Here is a 26,858-nt window from a genome sequence, read left to right as displayed (position 1 = left end):
TAGAAACCTCATTTGTTCTGGTCGTCAGGAGAGCCGTTTTCTCTGGGGAGTGTTGTGGAAAGGAAACCCGGGAAGAGCTGTAACAACCAAACAACATGGAACTTCCTAATAATGGACACTGCTAGCACAAAGCCACGCTAACTACACTTGGACAGTTACAAACAGCACTTTACCCCAAGAAACTGCTTTCTCCCAACATAAAGTGCTCTTGTCTCTCTTCTTACTGAAACACCACAAGCCACTGTGCAAACTCCTGTGGAACAGATATAAAAAAGAGTTTCCGCACCCAAAAGTCTGTTTAATTTTTCACATGGATGCCAGCTCATCCGCTGAAAACAAAGACACAAATCTTCTGCACCGATAGCGGAGCAAGATGGTCACCTCGCTGGGATGAGCCTTTCACCCGCTGCCTTTTGCCTCTCCTCTGCACGGCTCCTCTGCTCTTTCACATCCGGCTTCCATTTCCAGCTTTCTTTATATTAACTTCCTCTCCCACCCCCATTACCACACCTGCAAATCCCACTGAAACACAGAAGGAAGGGAGGAAACAACAACGGTGTGGCAGGATAGCACCTCTACAGGCTGAGCCCCAAGTTGGGCTCCTGACACAGTGTGGGGTCAGAATGCCCAGGAGGTGCAAAAGCTGCGAAGGCTGAGAGCAGTAATGGGAAGAGAGACAGAAACTGGACCTCAAATGGGGAAGGATAGCACTGAGTACAAGCCAGCATGGACTGAGGAGCAGCAGGATGGTGAGTGCTTCTGGAAACCGCCACAAGAAGCAACTGCATTTTTCTTGCTAACATTTCTAGAGAGCCCTGGGTGAAACTGTAAAAACCAGCATTAACAACAAAAGTTCTTATTTTTCTTCTTACAGAGAATAGCGGCATTCCAAAGTCAAACTGTGTACCTCCACCATATTTCACACTGCACTTCCAGCAGAATTCAGCCATTCTGCGTGCACACCACTCACTGTTTGGATGCTGAACACAGCACTGCCTGCTCCTGGAGCAGCACTTCCCCAGAAGCCTCCTGTGTAAGAGAAATACCTCACTGGGGGATTCCCTGGGTACCTGAAGCTGCCCAGTGGGAGGCAGGGCTGGGAGCTAACCCAGGGCAGCCTGCGAGAAAGGAGGAGAGGTATAGCGAGGATTTACATCAATGTTGCTAGGAGTGGGAGAGTGTGTGGCAGTGGCCGGTGGAACTGCAGGAACGCAGGCAGGAAGATGCACTTCCCTCGGCCATATGGCCAGACATGCAGGAGCAGGCAGCACTGTTTTCACTTTTCCTGAAAGGATGGGGGTGGGCGGGATGAAACACGGAGACAGGGGTCAGCTTTCAAAAGTTTGCAAAACATCTTCTTTTGGTATTTTCTCTGGAGGGAGTGGATGGTTTCCAAAGGTTCGATTGTACAGAAGCACGGGTCCGATCTTGCTAAAGCCTTTGTGCATGGGTAACTTCACCTCACATGAGCAGTCACACGGGCACGACAAAATATTTACAGTTCCTCCTTTTTCATTTAGTAAATGAGTCACTGGGAGCACAAAAAAGGGCCACGTTCAGTTCAATCCAGTCAAAAAAAGGTTGTAACCAACCTCTTCACTGTGAGAGCAGGAGAAAGAAGGAGCTGAGACAGAAGGCTAAAAGCAATTGCCGCCACTTTGTCTTCAGCAAGAATAAAAAAGCACCCTGCAAAACCCAGCATCTGTATAGTTGAGAAAGACACAGAAACAATAACTAATAGCTCCCCTCTTTCCTCTTTGCTCAAGGGGACATAGTATGCATTTTTTGACTAAACCTCAAATACAAACCAAAAGTAACATCCTCATACATACAAAGAGTCTTATTATGATTGTTATTGCTGGAAGGGGAAACTCACTCTTACTGGCCACATGACTGTTGAAATCTACATTCAGCATTGTTAGGGGATTTTTTTCTTTCCTCTCTAACTCATCAGGCACAGTGCAACTGGCAGTAACTTTATGGCTACAAACATTTAGCTGAGTGCTTCTGACGCTGCAGAGTCAGCAATACAGATGAATTTGTTCCACGCTACCCAATATGTACTCAAACACACACCCTGCAGCATCTCACCACAGTTCTCTTTGGGGAAACAGACCAGAATATCAAATTTTTGCTTTTTTTCCCTTCACCCCTTGACTGAGAACATTAACATCACACACAGTGATTTACATGTTTGCACAATCCACCACACTTACTTAACAAGTACTTGCTAAGACAACTCATGCAGCAACATTACAAAGCAAAGAAACAACCATGTTTTTAGGACTTGAATCAAGACCTGGGGCCTCTCACATCCCATTATACAACCACCACCCACAGTCTGGCAGCAGTGAGGTATCTGTTCACACAGAGCTGTGACACTGCAACCTTCTTTTGCAAGGAAGGAGACCTTAGCGCAGCCTTTCACTGCTTACAGGGGGCTTATAAAACAGCAACTTTTTAGAAGGGCATGTAGCAATAGGACAAGGGATAATGGCTTTGAAGAAGTTCTTTACTCAGAGGGCAGTTAGGCTCTGGCACAGGCTGCCCAAAGGAGATGTGAATGCCCCAGCTGTAGGGATGATAAAGGCCAGGTTGGGTGAGGCTTTGAGCAACTTGGTAAAATGGAGGGATGTCTGTGCCTATGGCAGGGGGTTGGAACGGGGTAGACTTTAAGGTCCCGTCCAACCCAAGCCATTCTCTGCTCTGTATGGGCCAGGTGGTGGCCAACTCCAGTCAAGCAGGTCAGCAGACGAAGTTCAAGGACACGCAGCAGGACCTGCCAGCTTGAAAATTCAGAGTCACCGGAATTTGTATGAAACTGGAACTCAAAATGGATGAGAAAGAGATGACCTCTCAGGAACAGAGCTGCAAGAAGCATCCTGGGGAGGCAACAAGGTGAAATGTTGGTCCCAGGATATCTGTACAAGGCAGCCAGGCTCAGGTGTAGGCAGAGGGTGTGCCCAGGCACCCTGCCAAACTCCGTGAAGGAAACCAAAGCTCAAGAAAACTCCGTGCACTTCCTCAAACGGGAGCAGGAGTTTCCTGAGGGATGGTTACAGGGCTCACATTTTAAGTCACTAATGGGGAGTAAGTTGGGGAACCTTGGAGAAACAGAAACCAAGGTTGGCTTCTGCAGCACAACATAACCTAGGGGAAGGGCTGTGGGCAACCACGATTCTTGATAAGCCCCACAGGTTGATCAGAGGGCACCAGGCTCAGCCAAGTTCCTCGCTGAGTCTCACGCAGCAGGGAAAACACAGCAGGAGTCGTACAAACACCGATCAGAGGTCCGAGCAAGCAGTGAGAGCAAGGGAAGGGAAGCCAGCACGTGGAAAACTGACTCATCAGCTTCCAGGGATAAAGCCGTGCTTAGAAAGAAACGTTGAGCTTCAGAAAAGACGAGAGGGGCTGGGCTGCTTCAGCTAAAGGAGCACAGCGTTCGCCCCACTGCTGCGCTGACAGGAACCTGAGTGTTCTGCTCTCCCGAAGGGAGTTTAGATCGACTGCCTTAACGCTCCGGCACTTCTCGCCCAGCGCTGCCCGCAGATCCTCCTTAGAGGTGGACATTTCAGCGCTGACTAGGAAGGCTTCGGGTTTTTATTGTTTTTAATCAGCTCTTCACTTCAAAGTCTTCTTACAGCCGATCTCCGCCGAGCACTTAAACCACTCCAGTGCGACCGAGGGCCCTTCCCCGCCGCCCGGGCGGCAGCCAGGCTGCCACGCACCGCACTCAGCGCCGACACGACGCGCACAGTCCCGCCGGTTACTCCGTACGGAGCACACGCTCCGTTTAACCCCATCCCAGCCCGCCCATTCAGCCCTTCGGGAGGGATTTCAGAGGCTGCAGCCCGTGGGAGCCCGGAGCTGGCGGGAGAGAGCTGAGGGCACGGCCGGCCACTGGGGGCGAGGGGCCCCTTCCGCGATCGGCGGGCACGTGGAGAGCGGGCCGGGCCCCGACCCGGCGCTCGGCACTTACTTGCGGGGCGGCGCGGGTCTTGCCCGGCGGCCTCCTGAAGAAGGAGGTGCGGGCGGTGAAGAAGTACTCCTCGGAGTCCTCCTCCTCCAGGCTGCTGTAGCCGCTGCTCATGCTGCTGGTCCAGGTCATCGGCGGCTCCTAGTGCTGCTGCTGGTACGGGAGGGGCCCGGCGGCGGAGAGCGCCGTCCCGGCCGCCGCATGGGGCCCCGCCGCGGCCGCTCCTCTCCCAGCGCCGCCGGGCCCGGGGCGCGGGAGGAGGAGGAGAAGGAGGAGGAGCCGCCGCAGCGACCGCTCCCTGCCTCCCGCCCTCTCTTCCTGCCGCACAAGTTTCCGCGGGGCAGCGCCGCGCCGACACCTCCTGCCTCCACACCCGGCCCTGAGGAGCTGCGCTGACGGCCGCCGGGCAGGGCTGGGAGGGCAAGGCCGGAGATGAAAGTCCGGGCGTGGGCCTCAGGTCGCCGGGCCGCCCTCGGAGCTCCGGCTGAGCGCTGGCCGCCCCCGGGCCTCTCAGCGAGTAGGTGGCCGAGGGGGCACCTCGCCGGGGGACTTTGCCCTAATAATGCATTAAAAAGGAACCACCGGCCGAACGGCCGCGAGTCTTTTTCGGTTTGTTTTAGGAGAACTTGAATTTAAACTTCGCAGCTGGCCGCTCCTGCGGCGCTGCCTCGCCCCGCCTTGGGCCCGCAGAGATAAGCGCGAGGAATCCATCGCCCCGGGCCGCAGCGGGAGCGGCGCCGTCAGGGCGCGGGGATGGGACGGCGCGGGGAGGGCACGGACCGCCACAACCGCGGCTGAAAAACGTGCTCAGAAACGGCAGTTCTGGGATGATGCGGGGCGTAAATCACGGCCAGACACCGACGGGGAAGTGGCAGACAATGCTTGAAGGCCGGCTAGCTCCATAATTACCTGCTTCGGGTTTTCTCATCTCTTCCATTAATTTATTTAGAGCTGGTCGCTGTCAGCGACAGGATACTGGCTTTAAGGCACGGCTTCCTCGGCCCGCACAGCTGCCCAAAAAGTAGACCCGCCTTTCCTGTAGGGCCTCGGCTCCGCGATGCTGAGCTTATGCCACTGATCCCGGGGGGAAAGTGAGCCCGGGCCGGGCCTGCAGCCAGGGCAGGGGATGGGAGTGAGGGCAGGAGGCATCTCCGGCAGCAGTATTAGTTTAAGTGGATGTGCGTGGCTGTGTCTACCAAGCCATGTTCTGATCCAGCACGTTGTAGCCTTTGTGCTCAGCCACAGATGTGCCTGGGTTGCCATTGCTGATATCTCCTTTCTCTCCTCTCTGTCTCTGCCTCGCTTGCCTTCACAACTGGTCAGAAACTTCTCAGAAGGAGTGGTGAGGCATTGGCACAGGCTGCCCAGGGAGGTGGTGGAGTCATTGCCCCTGGAGGGCTTCGAGAGACATGGAGGTGTGGCACTGAGGGACGTGGTTAGTGGCCATGGAGGGGGTGGGCTGGTGGTTGGACTGGATGATCTTGGCAGTCTTTTCCAGCCTTAATGATTCCATGATTTCTCACCAGCTGTGTGCACGCAACTCATCCTGTGCCCACGCTGCAATGGGGATGGAGTCAGCTTGGTGTTCTCCCTGCGCCACCTTGCATATCGGTGAAGTCACCCCCTTGCTGGCCAAAAAGCTCAGGCTGAGCACTGACAGCATTCAGTCTGGAGGTGCTATCTATCTCCTCACTCTCCTGTCAGCTTGGCTTCTCCCAGGTCTTTTTTCCAGCTACAAAGGGGTGTTCTGAATGTGGCACACTTGACCGACTCTCAGCAACAAAAGGCATTATGTACACAGCCTGTTTGCTTAGCCGCAGCCTCACAACCCGATCGTGTGTGGGTGGACCATCAAGCTCACAAAGAGCACCGTGAAGGCAGTGAGGTGCCACGCAGGAGCTTCCGTCCATCTGTGCAGGATCTGTTGCAAGTCCTGGCTCCAGTTTATGACAGCAAGGCATGACATTCAGCTGTCCATGAAGCACCTATCGACAACAATGGAAGATTTCTGATGTAGTTTCCTCCTGCTGCAACAAAAACTGATGGAGAAAGTCCATCTAAGTTCTTTATAATACATATCCCAGTACAAACTCATTCTTCAGGCAGAGCTCAGTTTTTAAGCCTACTAATTTTGACAGTGTTTCTTGTTTTTGTTTTCAGATGTGGCACTGAGTCAAAGAATTCACATGAAGGTACGAGCAGATGAGATGCCTTTTAATTTTGATTTACATGGTGCTTGCAATAATATATGCAAATCCTATTCTGCATTATCCTAGACTGATGTTTAAAAATCAATTGGTTTCCCTATCTTAATATACAGGTATGTTTTTTAAAATGGATTTTAAAGAAATCCGGGTGATCTCAGCTTGTAGATCAGTCATTTTGGTATAGTACGTCCAAGTCAGAACTAAAAGACTCAACATATGTAACTGCATTACGCTAATTGTGCTTTATGAAGTTCAGATAAAATCTGCTAATTTAACAGGCCTATGTTTTATTTACAGCAGCACCAACAAGCACAGATTTTCCTTCTAAAGCACAGCAATCAATGTGCTGTCACTTGAGATACAGCTGTCTGGTCAGCTCGAAACACCACCTACATCGTGATCATCAGTGTCATATATCCACTAAGATTTGTAGAACCTTTAAAAGGAGAGGTAAGTCCTGTTCAGACATCTCCTCTCCATGGCTACTGTTCTGTACTGCAACATGGACCAGGTGGATGCTAAGCATCAAGGCTTCCTAGCTGGGAATTGGAACACTGAAACCTCCAGATTATCACTAGCCTTGGGTTATTTTCAGTCACCTCTGATAGTCCTTGTAAGTAGTCAATGAGCAAAATAACTGTGCGATGTAAATAGGGCAATACGTCAAGGTAAATTTAGTAATAAAGTTTGTGAAAGCATACTTGTTCTTAAGGAGCATTAGTGAAGCATTAGGTAAAAACAATGAAGCTAAAAGCCAAGAAATATGGCAGAGGATAGAGATTTAAAACATAGACAAGCACTATGAGGCTTTCAATCACTCATCCCAAGAATTAGTTCAATGAGAAATGAAGCTGGAAGTAGCTACTGTGTGACCACATAGGCAACTGGCAATGAAGACTGAGATGCTTTTTTCTTTATTTTAATGAGCAGTGAAGCAATTAGCAGTGCCATGGGTGCATCTATGAAGAAAACAAGAATAACATTCATTTAGATTAACAAGGTTTGATGACACAGATAGAATTTCATGGTGTTTTTAAATTACAGCCCATTCAAGACACTAGAATGTGGTGGCTCAAGTCAAGCAAAAGTAGTAATGGGCACTCTGGGTTCCAGAACAGGTTTAATGAATGAGATATTAATACAGAGCAATCACAGGGAAGGTTAACTTGTGTGATATGTAGATATTTGTTCCTTAAGGGGAGCAACAATATTTTAAATCGTTATTACATCAAAGATAAAATTCAGCTTTAAATTACTTTGTGGTTTTGGAGAGTTTGGAGAAATGAAACATCAGGTATAGCTTGCAGAAAAGTGGAAATTAAAGCTAAGGTTCCTGAATGGCACAACAGGTGCGGATAATTGTATCAATTTGGTAAGGATTGGACTCTTGGCCACCATAGCTGAAATAATAATAGATATTGAATTTTATAAAGGCGGAGTTCATCTGAAGGCCTTGCAGTTCCATTTGTCTGTTTGCATTAAAAAGTCTCTTTATTGGAGAGACGGCAATTCCAGATGCAAATATGGTTGAAGGGCACTACAGAGAGCAGTTCAGTAAATCCATCCCCTGCTCTGAGGAAGAATCAAGGTCTGTGCAGCATCCCTGCAGACCTTCAGCCAACCCATTCTTAGAGCAAGGAATGGTAGCGTAACAACTCCCTTGCAGGTCATCTGTTCCAGAGCTTTTTAGCTGCCTACTGGAGTTTGAAAGATTCTTCTAACATCTCACTTAAAACCTTAACAAAATCGAGAGAGAGAGAGCAGCCCACTGCTGTTTTTATAGCAACCTTTTGGGTATTTGAAGTCTCTCATCATTCCCCCCTTCTCCTCTTCCCCAGACTAAACAACAGGACAACAGATAAAACATGCTACAGCGTTTACATTAACTCCATCAGTGACTGCATGGTGTTTACATGTTTCTCAAACATCCCCTCAGCCCTCTGACATATAAACTTGGAGAGCTCAACAAAATGGGAAGTTCAGCAAACATTCACTCCACCACTGTGGCTGCTTGGCTGCCAGTGCCCAAGACACACTGTTCTGTTCGCAAGCCACTTTTCTCCAGATTTTGGCTAGACTGTTTCAAAAAGCACCGTGTCAAAGAATCAGCTTAAAGCAAAACAGGGCTTGGGCTTAGGGACTCCTGTAACATTTTCGAGTGCTTTTCTATTAAAATACAAACAGTAGTGTGGAGACCTCAAGAGCAACTTACATGGTTTTCCTTGGCCAGAAGGATAACAGGGAATTAAAAATATGCCACAATTTCAAATATTTTCAGAACCTATTAGGCTGTGAAGTACTAATGTGTGACCCCAGTGTCAGCCAGAATGCTGATGGCTTGGCAGGTCTCACAGCCAGGCTGGGTGCAGTCGCGGCGCTAAGGCAGGAGTCTGCAGATCGCCTCCTTTCCTGCTTTCACCAGTGTTTTGCAAGAAGAATTCCAGTAATAACCCTAGCGTTATTCATAATTACAAGCACTATGAAGTTGCAAGATGCCCCCTGCCTCTGGCTGCAGCAGGAAGCCTTTCGGTTGCTCTGAAGCCCCAGGTTCTCTCTCCCCCTCATTTTCTGCTTTCACACATCTTGGCAAGTGCTGGCTCTGATCCTGTAAAGCCTCGACCATACACATAGCTCTACCCATGATTAGTCCCTGCAGCACATACTAAAGCTTCAAATACACATAGGACTGAATTCAAAGAGTTCCTACCTGCCAACACTTTGGGTTTGGCTTATTTGTAACATTTTTACAGCAAAATATAATTATTCCACGATGTTCATTACGCAAGTCATGATTTGTGTAGCAAAAAAGTGATACAAAGACAAGTTGCGGAGGAAGAAAAACAGCCTGTAACAGAATATCCCTTCAAAATCAAAATAATTAGTTGAGAAATCATGTGTTTTGGGTTTTCCTACATTCCAGCTGAGAACAGTGGTCATTTCAAATGATCAAAGTGAAGCAATAAAGTTGAAATAAAACTGACACAGAACATCCACTCAGGCCCGTAGCTGCCATAGAGCAGTAAACTTTCTGTTTACTCATTTCTTCCATTTGTCTCGAATTAATAGCTCAGGTCTGCTTAGTGCCACTGGCAGCACTGACAATTACGCTTTGATTCATACTTGGTGACTTGCTAATTCAAACAAGGGCACTCCAGCCACACAGACGCATGAGTGCAGGCTGAAAACAAGCAGGAGCCAGTTCTGCAGCCTCCCCGCCCTGCCTCATGAAGAAATGGGATGGGGCCACATACTTGCTGCGACAGATACAACTTGAGGCAGCGTTACCTGGAGTCCTTTCCCAGCTCCTCAAATTCATAATTCCACCTGACTCATTATTTCACCATGAAAAGGATACCTGGAAACTAAAGGTGGCCCGTGGAATCTCTTCCTTGCTCCTGAGCTCACACACTAGATCCTGGTCCTTGTTAGAGATCCTTAAACATTCGCTGAATATTCTTGGAAACTTTCATCTCAAAGAGACAGAACGTCATGGACGCAGCTGAGTGGGATGGCATGGAGCTGTCTGATACAATACTATGAGTACAGCCCTCACCAAGGGGTTCTTCTGCTCTTTGAGGACACTGCCACAGGGTTTGACCTCACCACGTGCCAGGAGCACCAAGCTTCACACAGCTCACATTTGTCCCAAACCCACTAGCACCGATGGAAAGGCTTACAGTGCCTTTGAGCGGGTTTGGATGGAGCTCATAATGCAATTCTTGGCCATGCCTGTGTGCACTTTTCTTCCAAGATACTCATATTCCTATTAGACAGACACATTTGCTAGCAATTTTCCTTTCTTCCTCTTCATTGACTACAAAATGCATGCTTATACAGGCACATTCTTGTCACACATGTAAAAAGGTAGTTTTTACACCACAGACGATGAAAATGTATTTCATATGTCTGTCATATGTTTACTCAGAGGGTTTTGAAGTGCTGTGCAAATATAAACGAGTGACTCTCCACACTCCTTTCTTTTTCTTCCCTTCCCTTCCTTTCCCTTCCCTTCCCTTCCCTTCCCTTCCCTTCCCTTCCCTTCCCTTCCCTTCCCTTCCCTTCCCTTCCCTTCCCTTCCCTTCCCTTCCCTTCCCTTCCCTTCCCTTCCCTTCCCTTCCCTTCCCTTCCCTTCCCTTCCCCCTTCCCTTCCCAAGGCCATATTTCTGTGGCACGGACAGACCAGGAGATGTGCCAGTACCAGTGAGAGCTCGGAGCTGACAGCCATGTTACTGCACCTGGCAATCTGTTCCCTGTGGAATGGCCTTTCTAGCTCATACCATAGCCAACCCCAACAGTGTCAGGTCAAGTCTGTCAGCATTAGTTGTAGTGCAATAGCCCCAGCTCAACAAAGAGGTGAAGAACTCAGCCTCAATGGCAGAGTCCCACTGGTGTGAGCAAATGCAAGTATAAGTAAAGGGTGGCATAAAGGAAGCTTGGAGGCCTGGGAGTGCTGTCATCTAATTCCCTGTAAGCATCCCTGCCTTGCCAGGGTAAACAATAGAGCTGCTGTATGAGAAAATATAATCCCGAGGAAACATTTCTGTAATAAAGTGTACAGAAAACAGACATCCCCCAATTTTTAATTTTCATCCTAATTGCTAACAGTATGTAAAAGTACTTGGGGCAGTAAAATTAACTAGGAACTTCTGTTTTAAGTATAGAAACCACAACTGTGGAAGCCCAGCATGCTTGTGAATACCACGAAAATGTGAGCCCTAATGAACTGTAGCTGCAATCTGATTCCAAGCATCTGTCCTCTAATGGGTAAATCCGTGGGGGAAGGGGCCTTCTGATCCGGGAATCAAGTCCACATTCTCCTTTCCTAGCCAAAGAAGTCCTCCTCCTGTCATCCTCTAAGAGACTTCATTTTGCTCTTTTAGTAGCAAGCTTGATTGCAACAGATAGTAGAAACCCTCTAGAAACTGCCCCTCCAACCCGAGGACTTCTTAGTAGAAAAGCTGCTAATGCAAAGTAATTAATGTTTTTTTCCCCTTCCTTCTGCAATGATGCACAAGATTTTTCACATTTCCAGTGTGACTGCCCTTGAAAAATGTAGCTAAATCTTGCCTTTCACTTTCAGCCCATGTCCCATTGATGCCCCGTCCCTGGAGGTGTTCAAGGCCAGGTAGGGTGGGGCCCTGGGCAGCCTGGTCTAGTATTAAATGTGGCGGTTGGTGGCCCTGCCTGTGGCACGGAGGTTGGAGATTCATGATCCTTGAGGTCCTTTCCAACCCAACCATTCTGTGATTCTGTCATTCACCAGCCTACGAGGCTCCCAGTTCTCACCACTGCTGTCACACTCCCCCTCCCCCAGTGCAGGACACAGAGGGGCAGGGGCCCGAAGAAAACATATTAGACAAAGAGGCAAACTGGGCAAAGCAGAAAACAGGCAAACAAACAAAGAACTAAGAATCGTGTTTTTCTACTCAGAATTTCTGACATTTTCATAACAGAGAGTCAAATGGATTTCTGGGTGCAAAAAGAGCACGTGCCTAGAAAAGATGGGATGTATGGTTCTAATTTTGAAGGAAGGTTTAGAGAAAGAAATATATATACCCAAAAACGTTTAAAGGAAACTTGAGGGAAAAGTACAGTAGATGAAAGGGCAGCTAAAGAAAGCACATGCGTCAGGGCTGAGAGCATGTTGGAGACTAGAAAAAAGGAAAATATGGTGCTTCGGCTTTTTCTTTCAAAACTGTGGAACGATGTGCTCAGCATCTTGAATCCATCATTCACCCGATGTAAAGTCAGCCTCCTGTCTTCATACATGGTGGGAAGGAAGGGGGTGGGGGAAGTGGGTGTCCTACACCCCGAGAAGCCCAGCCTGTGTGCTGGGGGGAGGCTTTGCGCAGCTCCTGCTCTCCTCTCCCCACATGTCATAAGATGGAGCAGCAGTACTTGCAGCGAGAAAAAAACATATATATATGACCAGAAGAAAGAAACCACATTTGCAGGAGCAGCTTCCCAGGCCAAGGGAGAGAAGCTCTTTATGTGTTCGCCTGCTGCTGCATCTGGTTGGGCTGTGAGTGAAGAGGTCAGGGCCTGGGCCCTGTGCTGATGTGGGATACGTGGGGTTGCTTGCTGTTATCTTTTCCATTAACAGAAAACAACAATACCGTAAAAAAACCAAACAAACCACTAAGGGGACATATTCTGGCCTCAAAGACAAGCGCTCCTCAGCTGGGCAATGCCTCCTTCGTGACTGCCCGTGGCCCCACAGCCCTGTGTGCAGGACCTGGCCCAGGCCCTCACTGCCCCTCTGGCCTCCAGCACTGGTCAGACACGGGTCAGTACCAAGGTCACAAAGGAAGCCATAAATCTGGCATTTGATACACTTCTGTCTAGTTGTTGATAGATAGCCTGTTGTATACAGCATGCATAAGGTGACATAGAATTTATAGGAGCTGTACCTACATTATCCACTGATTGAGCTTCCCCATTCTGTCGCAGGGATGGGTGCTTTGACAATCTGTTTTACGTCTCAGTTCATTGCTGGGCCCTCTTTTACAGCACATCCATGCTTTCCCATCAAAGCAAACCAGTTTGTTTTGATGTGCTCAGGGGTCATTAGCTCCAGAAACCACCCCGAGGTGGCAGTGGGACACCTCTCCTGGGAGCAGTGCCTGCAGCCATCACACCCGGTGTCTGCAGAGACATGTGCGTGGGGACGCAGCCTGCCCTCGGGGGTCACAGTGCTGAGAAATGGGGACCAGAGCTGCTGTGCCTCTCCTGGTTGGAGGCCGGGGGTTACTGTCTGTGACAGAGGTCTTCAGTATAGTCACAGCTGGCTCGGAGGCTGTGCTTGGCTCAGAGGCTGTGCTACAGCTACTGGTTACTTAGCTTTAAAAGCCAACTAATTAATTAAATGTTACGGCCATTGCTAACATTGATATTGTTAAACTTGCTTTCCAAAATCAGAAAAGAACCACATTATTCTTACAAAATAAATTACTTCTCTCATTCATGAACTGCAGATAACTGTTCCTCGCTGTGATTTGAAAGGGGAGGCCTCCAAGTTTTAATGTCGTTATCATTAAAATGGAGGATGAACATGTAAAAACAGGATTTACACTGCAATGCTTTCAATGTGAAATGTTGCCAGCTGCAGCTCTGACAGACTCTAGAGGGATCCTACAGAACCAGTGGCTGGTATTTTCCCACCGCAGCGATGTCCAAACATGGAGGTCATGGCCACAGATTGATTTGTCAAGGATGTAGAGAACTGTAAGCTCTGAGCTCCTGGAAAGCGATGTAAAATCTCAGCAATAAGGGGGACAAACTCAGAAGCAAACTTGTAACCTTTATCCCATCCTTTTGCTTCCAGCACGGTCAGATGTTTGTGACACAAGCGTTACAGACACAGCACTGTCAGGAGTGAGGAGGCTGCAGGTAGGACACATGAACCAGGGCCTTGCTGGGGAATGGGTTGGAGCTCAGCGCCACCTCTGCAGTGACCCATACATGACAGAAATCCCTACCAGATCCCAGAATCACAGCGGTTGGAAGGGACCTCTAGGGATCACCAAGCCCAACCCCCTGCCTTATCTTCAAGGCAGAGCTGGGGGAGGAGGCGGTGGAGGTGCAGCAGATGTGTCCATCCCACACTGTTTGCAGCCTCTGACTCCAGCACGTGGTGCAGAACATATGCTGCACTCTCCACTTGAAAGCCAGCTTGAAACGGAGCAGCACTGTGCGTGGTGCCATAAAGAGGCAGGCATGGAGCTCCACGCTGACTGGCTGTTTACCCCTGTGTCCTACCACAGCACATAAGTTATAATCAGAGGAAGGAAACTCCTCAGAGATCTGAAGGCTTTAATTGTTTCAGAGTGCAGATGGTTTGAATTACAGTAAATCAACACAGCTCAAGGTCAATTCATAGTTCAGCAACGGCTGCTTCAACAAGTGAGCTTAGTTTGCTGGCACTTCTTCTGGGGAAGCTTTAGCTGCTTTGCTACTTATTTTACTGACATTTCTAAGCTTAAGAAGCACCGCAACAGGTGAAAGCATAGGGGTGTATGCTGCCGCAGACATTTCCTCTGTGCCTTGTACTGGGCAATTTTTAGAGCGGCTAAATATAGCTGCTTTCCACCAACCTTTGTGCACTTTGTTTCTACATGTTTTCTTTTCTGCTCCTGACACAGCAATGCTCTGTACAGGCTCATGGAGACTTCACCCACAACTCTGCTTTTCTTTGCCACGCCAAAAGCTGCCAAGCAGCTGCACCAGTGGGAGATGTGGGTTGGGCACCAGCAGCTATTCCTGCCCTTGGCTGTCCATCCACTCTGCCCCTTCCCAAGGGGTCCTGGTCCCCCTGCAAAGACAGCTCAGCTGTTGATGAAGCAGCTGCTGAGCAGCCTCAATTTAGGGCACAGATTGATAGGATAAACTGGAACCAATTTTGCTATGGTTCGTTGTTTCTTTTTCATAGCACCAGCCTGAAATCTGCCCCAGCAGAGCAGCTGCTTCACTCACTGAGCCATCCCATGGGGTGAAATGGAGCTCCTCAGGAGAACAGCAAGCTATGGGGTATGGACACTGCTCAGTGACATCAGTGCAGGGAGGTACCAGTCAGGAACTGGAAACCACACTGCGGGAGAGGAGCACAGAGTGCTCTGCAGCACAAAGCACTGCCCAAGGGAGCCAGGATCACCGCCTGCTGCTATGTGCCACCTGGACTGCAAATCTGCTTGGGCAGTAAAGGCAATCCCACCAACACCAACTGTTCAAATCCCCACGTCCTCCACTTGCATTCTGTGCCTGCAGTTCCCGGTCCAGAGAGAATCCAGCCACACGTGACCACAGAGGCTGTGCCTGTGCAGCTCAGGACTGCAGATGTGTCCACAGCCCATGTGCACAGGGAACTTAACATTGAGGGTGCTCCTCTCCTCACTTGATGTGGCCAGCTTAGCAAGTCACGGGATAATTGAATAATGGGTCGCACCACAAAGACAGAAAGCAATCTGTGAGCAAGCAGTCTGTTCAAAAACTCCAAAATAAGTCAGAAACATCCCTTACACACAACACCATGGCAGAATAACCCTAGAGAGCATACTTTCTTTGCTGCATGCATACTGCATCCACCTTCTTTTAAATCCACCTGCTTTTAAATTAACACAGGAAAACTCTGCAAAACCTTTTAAAAGAGGCTTATGGCAGCAAGGGTTTGAAATGCAGAGGCACCCCAGCACTGAGAGCCTTCCCCAGGAATGTCACATCCCCATCCTGGAAGCAGCCTCCTGCCACAGACTCCACACTGCTCACGGAGCAGCAGCACTTGTCATTGCGGCCCTAATATTTGCATCAGCATCTGTGTTTTTGAGAGGCCCTGTGTCTCCGTGCGCTGCTGCTGGCAGAGGTTTGCCTGCTGTGGCTCAGCCAGCTGGCAGCATCCACAGCTGCCCTGCAGACACTGCAGGGAACGCAGCGCCCGCTGCCCGCAGCATCTTGCCAGCAGGTCGGCCACGGACAGGACTTCCACATCTGCATATTTTCCAACAGACCGCAGCAAGAGTGCTTACAAAGAAGGGGTTGTTCTTGCAGACAAGCAATTTCCTAAAGAATCCACTTCCTCATTAAAACAGCAGAAAGGTGGAAGGTTTCCCTAAAGCTGGCACTGAGGGCGTAGCTGTGACATGAAGATAATTACTGGAAGTAACGGGCAAAACTGCCAAATCTGACTGCAGCAGAACTGCCAGAACATTTTTCCTTCTTAATTGCAGCCAAAACCCACAGGTGACTTAAAAGAAACAAAAAGTGTGAGGAAGAGTGTGGAATGACCAGGAAATACTGCTCCAAGTGCATAAGCACTTTGCTTTAGCAGAATCTAGAGGACTCATCCATGAAATGCTGCCTCAGCCCTCAGTACTAGGGACAATTGCCAACTAACATTAGTTAGGATGGCCTGGGGATGGGTGGGATCGAGGCAGGCACATTCCCCTTGTCTCAGAGGCCCCATCTCTGCTGACCCTGGCTCAGGATGCAGGGCACCTCCTGTTCCCCGTGCCAGGAGCGCTCTGGTTGCTGAGTCTCCAGCAGGCAACCGCAGTCTACAAAAGGCTCAAAAGTGTGAGCTGATAAAAATAAAGGACAGTTCATAAATATAAATATTTAATATAAATATATCTACAAACGGTTACTGAAACTCAATCTGATGTAGCTAAACTCTGTTCTCATCAACTCTGTTGGACCCCACATCTCATTTTTCACTGTCTCCTACAATACGATGATTCTCACCCCTAAGAGCAGGGCTGCCGTGGGAGATCCAGTCTGTGTCAAAGGAGATGCAATGAAGAGGGAAATGTCCAGGCTGCTTTTGTCTGCATCCCGTTTGCTTTTCTGTTTCTCTCCTACTTTCTCCTCAAGCAAAGATCTCTCTGCTCTCCTGTCCCAGCACCCAGGGTGGCTCTTTCTGCCAGAGTTGAATAAGGCTGGAGTGCAGGTATTGGGGCAGGCTGTGATGAAGAGCAGGAGGAAGAGGAGGCCCAGCCTGTTTGAGAAGAGGGAAAGAGAAGTGCGCACTTATCGCCACAAAGTTAGGATCTACATGACAAATAATGCTAGGAACACTTCTCGGACAGACAGTAGATACCTGGTTACAGCTGGAAATAGGGGTTCTAGGTATTTCCAAAACTTATTTCTCATATTTGTTCAGCCCAAGACATTGTTCCAGTCCCTAGTTTTATCTGCGATTTGTGGGGGAAAACATAAAGAACTCAGTAAGATCATGATTCACAAAAGCAGCTGCTAGAGATCTTACTCCTTTCCCTCTCTTGTACCAAGTTACATTCCAGCTTATCATATCTTCATCCTTTCATTCCTTTTCCAGATTACAGAGTCTTGGACAAACTCAGCAACCTGCCATGATGAATCACTCAGCAGTACTTGATTTCAGAAGTACGGGGAAAGCAGAAACAAATACAGAAACAATCAAGCTCTCGGGATAGAACCGTGCTTGCTGCTGACACGCAGGCGTGCCACACACCGCATTTATTTGCCCACAGTATTTCGCAATGAAGAGTTGGTTCTCGGCGTGGTTAGGAGCAGCAGATAGGCAAGGAATATTAATCACAACATCACCATTTCCACAAACATTTTCTACTTCTGACTCCCAGACTGAGATATATTTGAGGTAGAGCGAAATACCAGGTTTGCATACCAAGAGCACCTCCCTCCTCATGGAAGAAGGAAGAAAAGAAAGCTGGAGGCGAGAGACTAAAAATTAAATCGGCACATCTGAAAACTGAGGCCAAATTGACTTGCTGAAGGCCATATCTAATCAGTCATTAGTGGAGCAAGGACTGTAAATCTGGTTTCCTCAGTCCCAGTTTCATGCTCTAATTCCTACCTCCAACAAATTGCTTTATAATAATCATAAGACCTTGCTGATTAGTCATATATGCAGATAAAGAAATATCTCCAAGGTTATTTGAAGGGAAATGCTTGTTAGGATGGCAAGAGGAAGGTTGCAGGGAGAGAACTGTGAAAACAGAAAATGCACAGCGTGTACCCAGAGCAACATTCCTCTAAATGCAAATTCAGGAGCGATGGGAGACATAACAGCAGTGGTCTGCTTTACCACGGACCAGTCTTCCTTGTCTGATAAGGTTGCAGGGATACAGAAGTTTAGGGGAATCAAGACAGCGTAGTTTTATCCTGAAGTCAGTCAGGTGAGATCAGCCCTAGACAGGATGCTGACCTCATCCTGCTGCCCCATGGTAACTATCACCACTGCTTTGTTCTCATTCAGGACTGTAAAGCAAAATAATCAATGGCTGCACTTATCTTGCTGTAAACAAACACAGTCAGAGAAGACAAAACCTGAAAAGGGACTGACCATGGTTACACACACACACTTGTAAGCAATGGCAGAGAATGAGGTGAAGAAGCACAGGATACGATTTAAGCAAAGCAAATAATATTATCCGGCCGTCCAGCTGACTGCGGCACAAAGTAGGCAAAATGCTTTAAATAGGGATTTGCTGCTCCCCTCAGCTCATGGCACTGGTTGTAGTGTATATGCTTGAAGACCTCTTGGGGTCCCACAATGGAAGCTTTCATCACAAAGATAAAGGGCAGATATGATTTTGTCCTTTTATATTGCTGGAATATCCACACAGGGCAGGCACCCCACTTATTTTCTCAGGGCACTTCTGCCTCGCAAGCAGTATGGCTGCAGCATCACCTGGGCCAGGTGCTGATCTGTAACCCACCCAGAGGCCTCCTGACTAAGAGCTGGGTCATGGAGAAAGGGAGTGACTGGAAGATTCAGGATGCTGTGTACCTGTCTGAAGAAAAACAACACCGCTGTACCTTGCAGCCTCCTTACCCCATGACTTTGGGTTTCTGACCTCCCCACGGACTCCTGACTGTGAAGATGGTCCAGATCTGAATCAAGATGGGTAGGGAAATGGAAGCAGCTGCAACCCCCAGTCTGGACATGCATAGATGGAACAGTCTTGTAGGCTGCCCTGTGTCAGACCAGCTGAAGACAGCCTGGAAATTATACACAAACTGTTTGCTGAGACAATACACAGAAGACAAGATCTCAACTTTATTCACCAAGTATGTCAAAGCTCTCATTTTCTTCCTTTCTTCTTCCAAGTAGTATGTGAATTTCTTTTCTTGACAAGCCAAAACAAGAGTAGAAACAAAAGAAGCACAAATCTGAGGACATCTGAAGGTCACAGCTGAAAGGCAATCAGTGCAAAGTGACCCTTGGAACCAAAATCTGATCCAGAACAGCCCAGCCATAATATAAAATGTTTATCTTGGATGAAGTGACGAGAAGACTTTATCTCATTTTCAAAAGTGTTGTTTTTTGTGAAATAAATATTTGAGGAAATTAAAAACCAAATAACTTATCACCAGCGGATTCTATTCAGAACACATCAGATCCAAAAAGCTAGTAGGAGTCTCCATTTTGTAGCTCCAGCTCTGTGTTTAAATGGAACAACAGTCTTTCACATCTGGGCAGCTTCTTTTGCACTGCAGTAGATGATCTGGACACAGGAACCAGAGGTGCAAGACTGAAAGCTATGCTGCAGGACAGCAGGCTTAGGTTAAATAGGTTGAGCAGGTTTAATAAAAACATAGAAGGAGACATTACTCCTTGAGGTCTCCCACAGTTATGCCAAGAACCCGGTATGTTTTCACTGCAGGAAAGCCAGCCACTCCTTTATGGTTTGGGTAGGAACAAAAGAACTGCTCCCTACTAGTTTAGTATGATGACTTCATTGTCTTTGCCTTTAAACAAAGTAGTAACTGGTCACAGTCTCCTCCTTCCCAGTAAATACACCGAAGCAACAACATTACTGCATTACTGAATGTTCATGCGTTCATACACACTATCTGCAGAGTTAACAGGGAATATGTAAGTTCTTATCCACATTTCCTGTGAGACAGCACAGATGAGAACGGAGCTTCACTGTACAATGTGATTCTTGGAAGGACAGAAACCACCACTGAAAACATATACCAAGTTGGAGAGAAACTGAGCTTACGAAGGAGGGCTCCTCTGCTCACAGTCTGGTGAGAAGGACATAAGAGGAGAAGGACTCCAGACAGACCAAACACTGAGAGTCAGCTACCAAGGAAGAGCCCCAAGGGCAGCTCGTAGGCTGTATCCTCACAAAGAGGGAGCCATGATCAGTGCAGAATGACACTACCTTCTTTTGTTTGATTCCCTCCTCTTGGGGAAGCAAAGCCTTACATTCTTCTAAGATAAACAGGACTGCATCAGCACAACACCGCCTCTATTCTCTACCTGTTTTCCTGACAGCTATCTGTGGGGCTGCTGGTTGGCAAGCCACTTGGATCAAAGACCGAGAGCAAATATTTTCATATCTTCATCCAGCAATGTTATCACTGAAAATAATCAAAAACCGCTCCCCACCTTCCTTCCCCACCAGGGAAGGTTTTGCATCATGCCTTTCCTGCACTGAGTCAAAAGGCAGCAGTAATCTCTTCTCTGTAAATTTCCAACAGCAATTAACACCATAAGTCAACAAAAGAAGCTTGATACTGTTATAAAAAAAGAGAGAGAGAGAGAATGAAGCTTCAAGAATATTGACGCCAATTTACGCCAAGATCCAAACAGTTCTGACTTTTTCTTTTAATCAGCCTTTCTGCCACCTTGTTTGCTTAGGGCAGATCCACATGGGGTGAATTAAGCAGTCTGCAATCATTATTCCAGCCCAGCTTCCTTCCTGAACTCTCAAATGTGAAATAAAAAGAGCCTGGTGGATAAGCACAATAAAATGTGTTTGATACGAATTATTTCTTTGAACCCTCTTTGGAAAACTATCACCCCTGTGGATTAATAGATTAGGACAGTCCTGACATGGCTGCTGTGCTACTGATAACTTCATTTTGGTTGAGGTATATGAGTATATATCCATATATTTTTATGGATGTGAAGTAAATAACCAAGCAGCTTGTGAAGGGAGGAGTGAAGGTGCCTGTCACCCTATCTACCAGTTGATTTCCAGGAGTTTAGCTGTCTGTCGGTCATCTGCTTCACAAGGATGTTCAAGAAAAAATCAGTGTAGGCCTCTGCAGAGGGGCAGAGACTCACAGGAGCTGCCATCAGCTCCCACATTCACAACTTCCCTATCCAGCATTCATTTTCTCTCATTCCTCAAGTTTTGATAGCTGAACAAGGTGCTATCATAGATAGTGCTTTAGCACCAAGTGAATGGGCATCTCACACGTATCATCACACTCATGAGATGATGAGACCCCTACTTGAGCCAGCTCTTCTCCAGGCTGAACAATCCAGGCTTTCTCAGCCTCTCCTCATAGGAGGATCATTGTGGCCTAAATTGAGGCCCCCTGTCAGATTCTCTCAAGTACATCCATGTCTTTCTTATATTGGGAGCCCAGAACTGGATGCAGCTCCTCAAGTACAGCCTGATCACTGCTGAATAGAGATTATCACCTCTCTTGACCTGCTATCTATACCTTGCCTAACACAGCCCAGAACACCATTAACCTTTTTAAAGGCAAGGGCATGTTGCTGGTTGAAGTCCAATCTGGTATTCACCAGGACTACTAAGTCCTTTCCTGCAGAGCTGCCTTCCATTTGCATGTCCCCAGCATCTACTGGTGCCTCGGGTTGTTCCTCCCCAGGTGCAGAACTTAGCAATTCTTTTTGCATCCCATGAGATTCTTGTTGGCCTCCGTCACTATGCAAAGAAGATGGAGCCGGGCTTTTGTTAGCGGTGCACACAACCAGGACAAAGGGCAATGGGCACAACCTGGAGCATAGGAGGTTCCCTCTGAACCTCAGGAAGCATTTCTTTACTGTGCTGATGACAGAGCACTGACACAGGCTGCCCAGAGGCTGTTGGGTCTCTTCCTTAGAGATCCTCAGAAGCTGCCTGGACGTGGGCCTGAGCACCCTGCTCTGGTGGCTCTGCTGGGCAGGGGTTGGAGCAAAGGCCCTCCAGAGGTCCCTTCCAGGCTCAGCCATTTTGTGACAACAGTGAAATACCTCTCTTCAAGCACGCACATTTCAATGCAAGCAGCCAAAACCCACTTGCCTACACATGCCCCATAAAAAACAGACCTCCTGGTGATCACTGGCCCGATCTGCATGTTGAATAACTACCCAAAAGATAACAAAGAGACTGTACTCAGATTTCCTTGCTGCAAGCCATCGTTGGCACAACCCACAGCACCCTCACCTGCTACCAGCTCCCCTTGCTTGCTCAGGCAGAACCTGGCCACCCCTGGTGCTGATGTGTGTCTATGTCACTTTATATCATCTACACAAGTAAAACAGTGTCTCACAAGGTTGGTTCTCCTGCAGCCTTTTCTCCAGCATGATTAGGCTGTGGCATTTGAACTGAGTATCAGCAAACCACTCAAACACATGGGACGTGCAAGCCTATATTACTTCTATTAAATTTGTAACGTGATCATCTGTGCTTTGCGGAGCCTGCTGAGGTCCTGTGAAGATATTAATAGCTTTGGACGAGGAAGAAGACTGCTATAATAAAGACAGGCAGTTAGTATTTTACATCATATATGCGGCACAACATGGACAGCAGAAACTGGAAATGGTTGTGGAAGAAGTTTGTGGTAAGAACAACATGTATGTGAAATACATGCTGAAGGGATAACATTGATCTTATGACAATAGCTGACAACATTTCAAGCTGAAGGTGGCATTACTGGGGGAGCACTGTGTGTTGTTTGCTGAGGAGCTCCTATGAATGTCTTGAAAATAACAACACAAAACTGCAAAAATCAGAAGTTCACTTGCAGTGTTCCTCCGGTCTAAGAGCAGTTTTTGCCTGTAATTTGAAGCCTTGTCTGCTTCTTTTTATGCAGCTTGAAGGTCAGAGTGGTTTGAATGGAGCTGATTGCTCAACAACCAAGAACTGATCTCTGGATTTCAGCTGTGTGTTCACTTGCTACGTCTCTGTCTGAAAGGTCAGACCTGTGTATTATCAGACCTGTGTATTATTATTTAAGGACTCTAAATGGAATTTCAGGGAAAAAAATGTTTCTTCTGCAGGCTGTAAATACCCATAAAGAGCTATCAGGATGAATCCTGCCCTGTTAGACATCTGAATTCCCATAATATGTCATTTGGTGCTATGATGACACAGGTCTGTCCACTCACTGTGTGCCCCATCCAGCTTTTACCGTTGGGCTTCAAGCAAATCCAAGTGGGGTTGACATTGTGCATAGACGTCCATAGTTTCTGGATGCTTGGAAAGCTAGGTAAAGCAGAACTGCCTGAGCTATCGCGCATCTGGAATCCCAGGCAACTACACAAAAAAAGTCTCAAATTCTGCCAAAATAAGAATACCACACAGGAGAGAAATATATCTCCAAGAAACCTGAAATCATCGTAATTCCAGCAAGACATCCCTTTCTGGCAAGGGATGGAAAACCTCCAAGCCACCGGCTGGAAAGGGATGGTCACAATGACTTGTCTATACACAATAACGTGCTTTCTGCTGCGGTTTCTTTTTTTCTTTCTTTTTATTTATTATTTTTTATTTTTTTCCAGAGAAGTTCTTCAGGAGACGGACAGGGAGGCAGCTGCGGGTAGTAAGAGCTGTCCTGGCAGCAGAAGGAGCATAGAGCTGCCGGCAGAGCCCGGGGCTGGGAGCAGCTGTGCTGCACTTTTGCTCCCTGCCCTCTACTGGAGAACGCTGATGTTGGGAGAAGGAAAACTCGTTTTAACGACTTCTGTGTGCAGCGTTAAAACTGCCACCGAAAGATATAAAGCCAACAACGGCTGCAAAAATGGGATATTTCCTGTGGGAATTGATACTTATAAAATAAAATAAAATAAAATAAAATAAAATAAAATAAAATAAAATAAAATAAAATAAAATAAAATAAAATAAAATAAAATAAAATAAACCATAAAAAACCACCCTAAGGTCCAAGATCTTCTTTCAATTAAAAAAAAAACAACACCTGCTTAAATGCATCTGTTGCCTTTGTCCTACTTGGTGTATTTAACTACTGCCTCAGTTATTATCAACCCAAGAGTTTATGCAGCCACGTGGTGGATACCTGACCCAGAGGATACGTGCTGCATACTTGTGATACCTACTCTAGAGACTACTAAAGAAGTCCAAATATCTGATATAGTAAATGAGACTTCTTAAAATGTTGCCGTTTATGTTTTATATACATGTATACACGTAAAGATCTTAAGTAAGTCAGCACTGCACAAAGTCATACTAGCAATACTCACGCTGTGAAGGAAGGCTGCAGAGAACTGCTGTGGGTATCTCTTAAATTTTTTTGCTTTGAAAGTCTGGGACCAATTCCTAGCTAATATACTTTATCATGGCTTTTATTTATGTGAAATGGATTTCTTTAAAAGCGGCCTGAGCAATGCACACAACTGGAACTGAAATCAGCTCCAGGTTTGAAATCAATCCCATTCACTGGCAAAAATGAATGTTCTGCCTGCCAAAACATTTAGTCTTCCTCGTTTCCTTTCAACTACTACCAAGCATAATCAGGTTGAATAGAAATCTTAAATATACAAGCCATAAAAAACACGCACGCTGTACAGCACACAAACCACTACCAACAGTGGGTATGTGAGAGCAATCAGTAACTCACTGGTAGCTTTCGTTATTAATCAAGAGCTGAACACATCTGCGCAGTGATATTTTGTTCTGTACTGCCTCTTTTCTTCCAAAAGGGGATATTTTTTTTCGAAGACATGTCAGAGTGTCTCACCGCTCTGAGCAGAAAGAACTGAAACTACTTTCAGCTCCAGTTACGTTTAGTGGCAACCTTGGTGCCCACCCAGACCCAGAGTTTTCCATTCTTGCACTCTCCCTTTTCTCCACAGAGGATCCATGCAATACGAAGCCAGGGATGTTATTATGCAAGCCATTTCAGATGTCCTATATCCCTTTCTATACCTTACCAAGCACCTATGGCTTTGTACAAACCTCACTCATGACCATCCTCTCTGCTTGCTCCTGGAGGACACAAGCAGCTCTCTCACTGCTTTTCCCAAGGGTGCTGTTGTGAGATCACAGAGGGCATTAATTCCTCTTTTCTGCTTTAATCTCTACCTGGAATGTCTTTGAGAGGGAACCATTTAAGGCCAGAGAATTAGCTAGACACCATCCCCTTTTCACCTCAGCCATGTATTTCTGTCATCAGGTAACTGCAGTATGTGTGAAACTGTGAGCTTCATTTACAAGTATTTAACCACAGAGCTTTAACAATCTCTCCAAACAGGTACGTAATTAAATTTACTAGACTTTTTCATAATGAAATATATGTGTGTGTGTGTACATAGATCCACATACAGAAAGGACAGCAAACTTCAGCTTTTTGAACTCCAAGAGCTTATTAACAAAGTCAAGCAGTTTGTTTATAATCCAGAGTATAAACCTATCTGACCAGTCCCTGTCAAGACTACACAGGTTGTTAGTAAGGCATTCCTCTCCATAAGTACCACAAAGTTCCAGCAGTTCTCCTTAATCCCATCACGTTTTCAGTGGACACTCACTGTATGGCTGAGATATCCCCAAATGCATGCATGCTCTTTGGAGATATGCATTTTGCTAACATAGCGTGATGCAAAATCAACTGGTTTTGCATACCATGTGATTTTCAAAGTCATAATGTAGATAAAGCAAAAGCAGGCTTCACTGGTGCTCTTATCAGTGTGCTTCTCACTGAGGACTGTTCTGTGACAAACATCTTACGCCTACGTTAACAAATCCTGTGGTGCAATAGGAGCAACTCTGTAAAGCAAAGCAATTTTGTACAGCGCTGAGAGCCTGGAGTCACTGATATAAAGACTTCAGAGGTTTTACTTATGGCAGTCACAGCCTCGTTCCTGTGGGCTGAATGGTCATAACTGGCTGGAGCATGTCAGAGTACCCCTTCATTGAGACTTCAGCAAACAGTTTAATTTCAACCTGAAAGGTTTGTGTGCTCTAAGTCGGCCTGCTGATACAAACCAAAACAAGGTTAAGTGAGGACAACTGGAAGACTTGCTTCCAAAGCACGCTCCAAGTCTAATTAAAACCCTACAGACTACACTCCATCTGCAGAATGCCAGAATAATTTTGCAGAATAATTCAAACTATTTTTTCCCAGAGAAAGCTCCGCGCCCATCTGCAGCACACTCAGCAAACCTAGCAAGGGAATTGAGACAATTTGAAGTTTCAGCTCTCAGAAGTTTGTTTCAACTCTCAGAACCAGTTGAAACTGGTTCAGGTCCAGTGGCTAAACACCTTATTAATTGTGGGTGGACTCCTGTGGATGAAGAAAGGTAAATTATCTGGAAATGGATGATGGGAAGAGCTAATTAGCACAATGCAACTTTTACCAAAGCACTAAAGATTTGCAGGGTTCTTTATCTCTGTGTCAATCTCCTTAATGGAGGATCCCTACCTCCCTGCAATCACGTGCTGCTTTGATGCGTCCACTGAGGAAGGAGAGGCAGGGAGAAGATGCTGACACTGAGGGAGAAATGCAAGGTGAGAAGCAATGTGGTGGCCTAAGTGAGGGGGGTACACCACAACAAACTGAAGCTGCTGGGGAATTTCAGGAAATGTGAATTTACTGGCAGAGAGGCATGATGAAACGACACCAAGCCCAGCCAAAACCTGAAACATCATTTAATGGTCACAAACAGCCAAGCCCTTAGCTCTGTTCACAGTCCCACAGCATTCCATTCAGCAGTACACAGCACCTGGGTTGTCCAGCTCGCTGCCAGGTGCTCCATGGCACAGCTGACAGCCTAACAGGCAGCCGCAGGTTCTCACCCCAGCACACACACCTGCTCTGCTCCAGCCACCTGCCTTGGGCAGCCAAACCTACAGAAGAAATACCATTTTGTGAGATAATTCTCAGCAAGCTTAGCTGATAACTGATTGGAGGAGCGGTGACCCATCTGGCAGCAGTCGCACTGCAAAACCATAGTGCTGCTGGCCATGCTTAAGTGTGACATCACTCCCAAGCAGCTGGGTGAAGCAGGCAGACCATGCTTCATTACAGAGCTGACAAGAGACAGCAGTAATTACACAAACATGAGACCTATTACCTGACCATCGCTGTCAGATCCATGTAAGGTGCCATGTGCAGTGAGGCAGTCCATTAATTTCCCATTCCGCCGGCAGCCCAGGTGCACCAGATCTCGGCAGTGAGCATGGCATGTGTATTTGCAATCT

At 47.1% G+C, this 26,858-nt stretch overlaps 1 protein-coding gene across 3 annotated transcripts in view; it reads right to left on the bottom strand.

Moving 5' to 3' along the window:
- RASSF3 (Ras association domain family member 3) overlaps nucleotides 1-26,858 on the bottom strand; it is a 97,567-nt gene that overhangs the window by 44,724 nt on the left and 25,985 nt on the right. For 2 of the 3 annotated variants that reach the window (XM_072326373.1, XM_072326374.1), the window contains exon 2: nucleotides 26,732-26,856. In XM_072326373.1, coding sequence (XP_072182474.1) covers nucleotides 26,732-26,785 — 54 coding nt within the window. In that variant the 5' untranslated portion in view covers nucleotides 26,786-26,856. Of the gene's footprint in view, nucleotides 1-3,979; nucleotides 4,246-26,731; nucleotides 26,857-26,858 lie in introns of those variants that run through there. The other variant, XM_072326372.1, reaches the window with a different exon arrangement.

The sequence above is a fragment of the Excalfactoria chinensis genome, chromosome 1, assembly GCF_039878825.1.
Source record: "Excalfactoria chinensis isolate bCotChi1 chromosome 1, bCotChi1.hap2, whole genome shotgun sequence".
Lineage (NCBI taxonomy): Eukaryota > Metazoa > Chordata > Aves > Galliformes > Phasianidae > Excalfactoria > Excalfactoria chinensis.
Note: the sequence above shows the minus strand (reverse complement) of the source record. Positions and strands in the feature narration are given on the sequence as shown.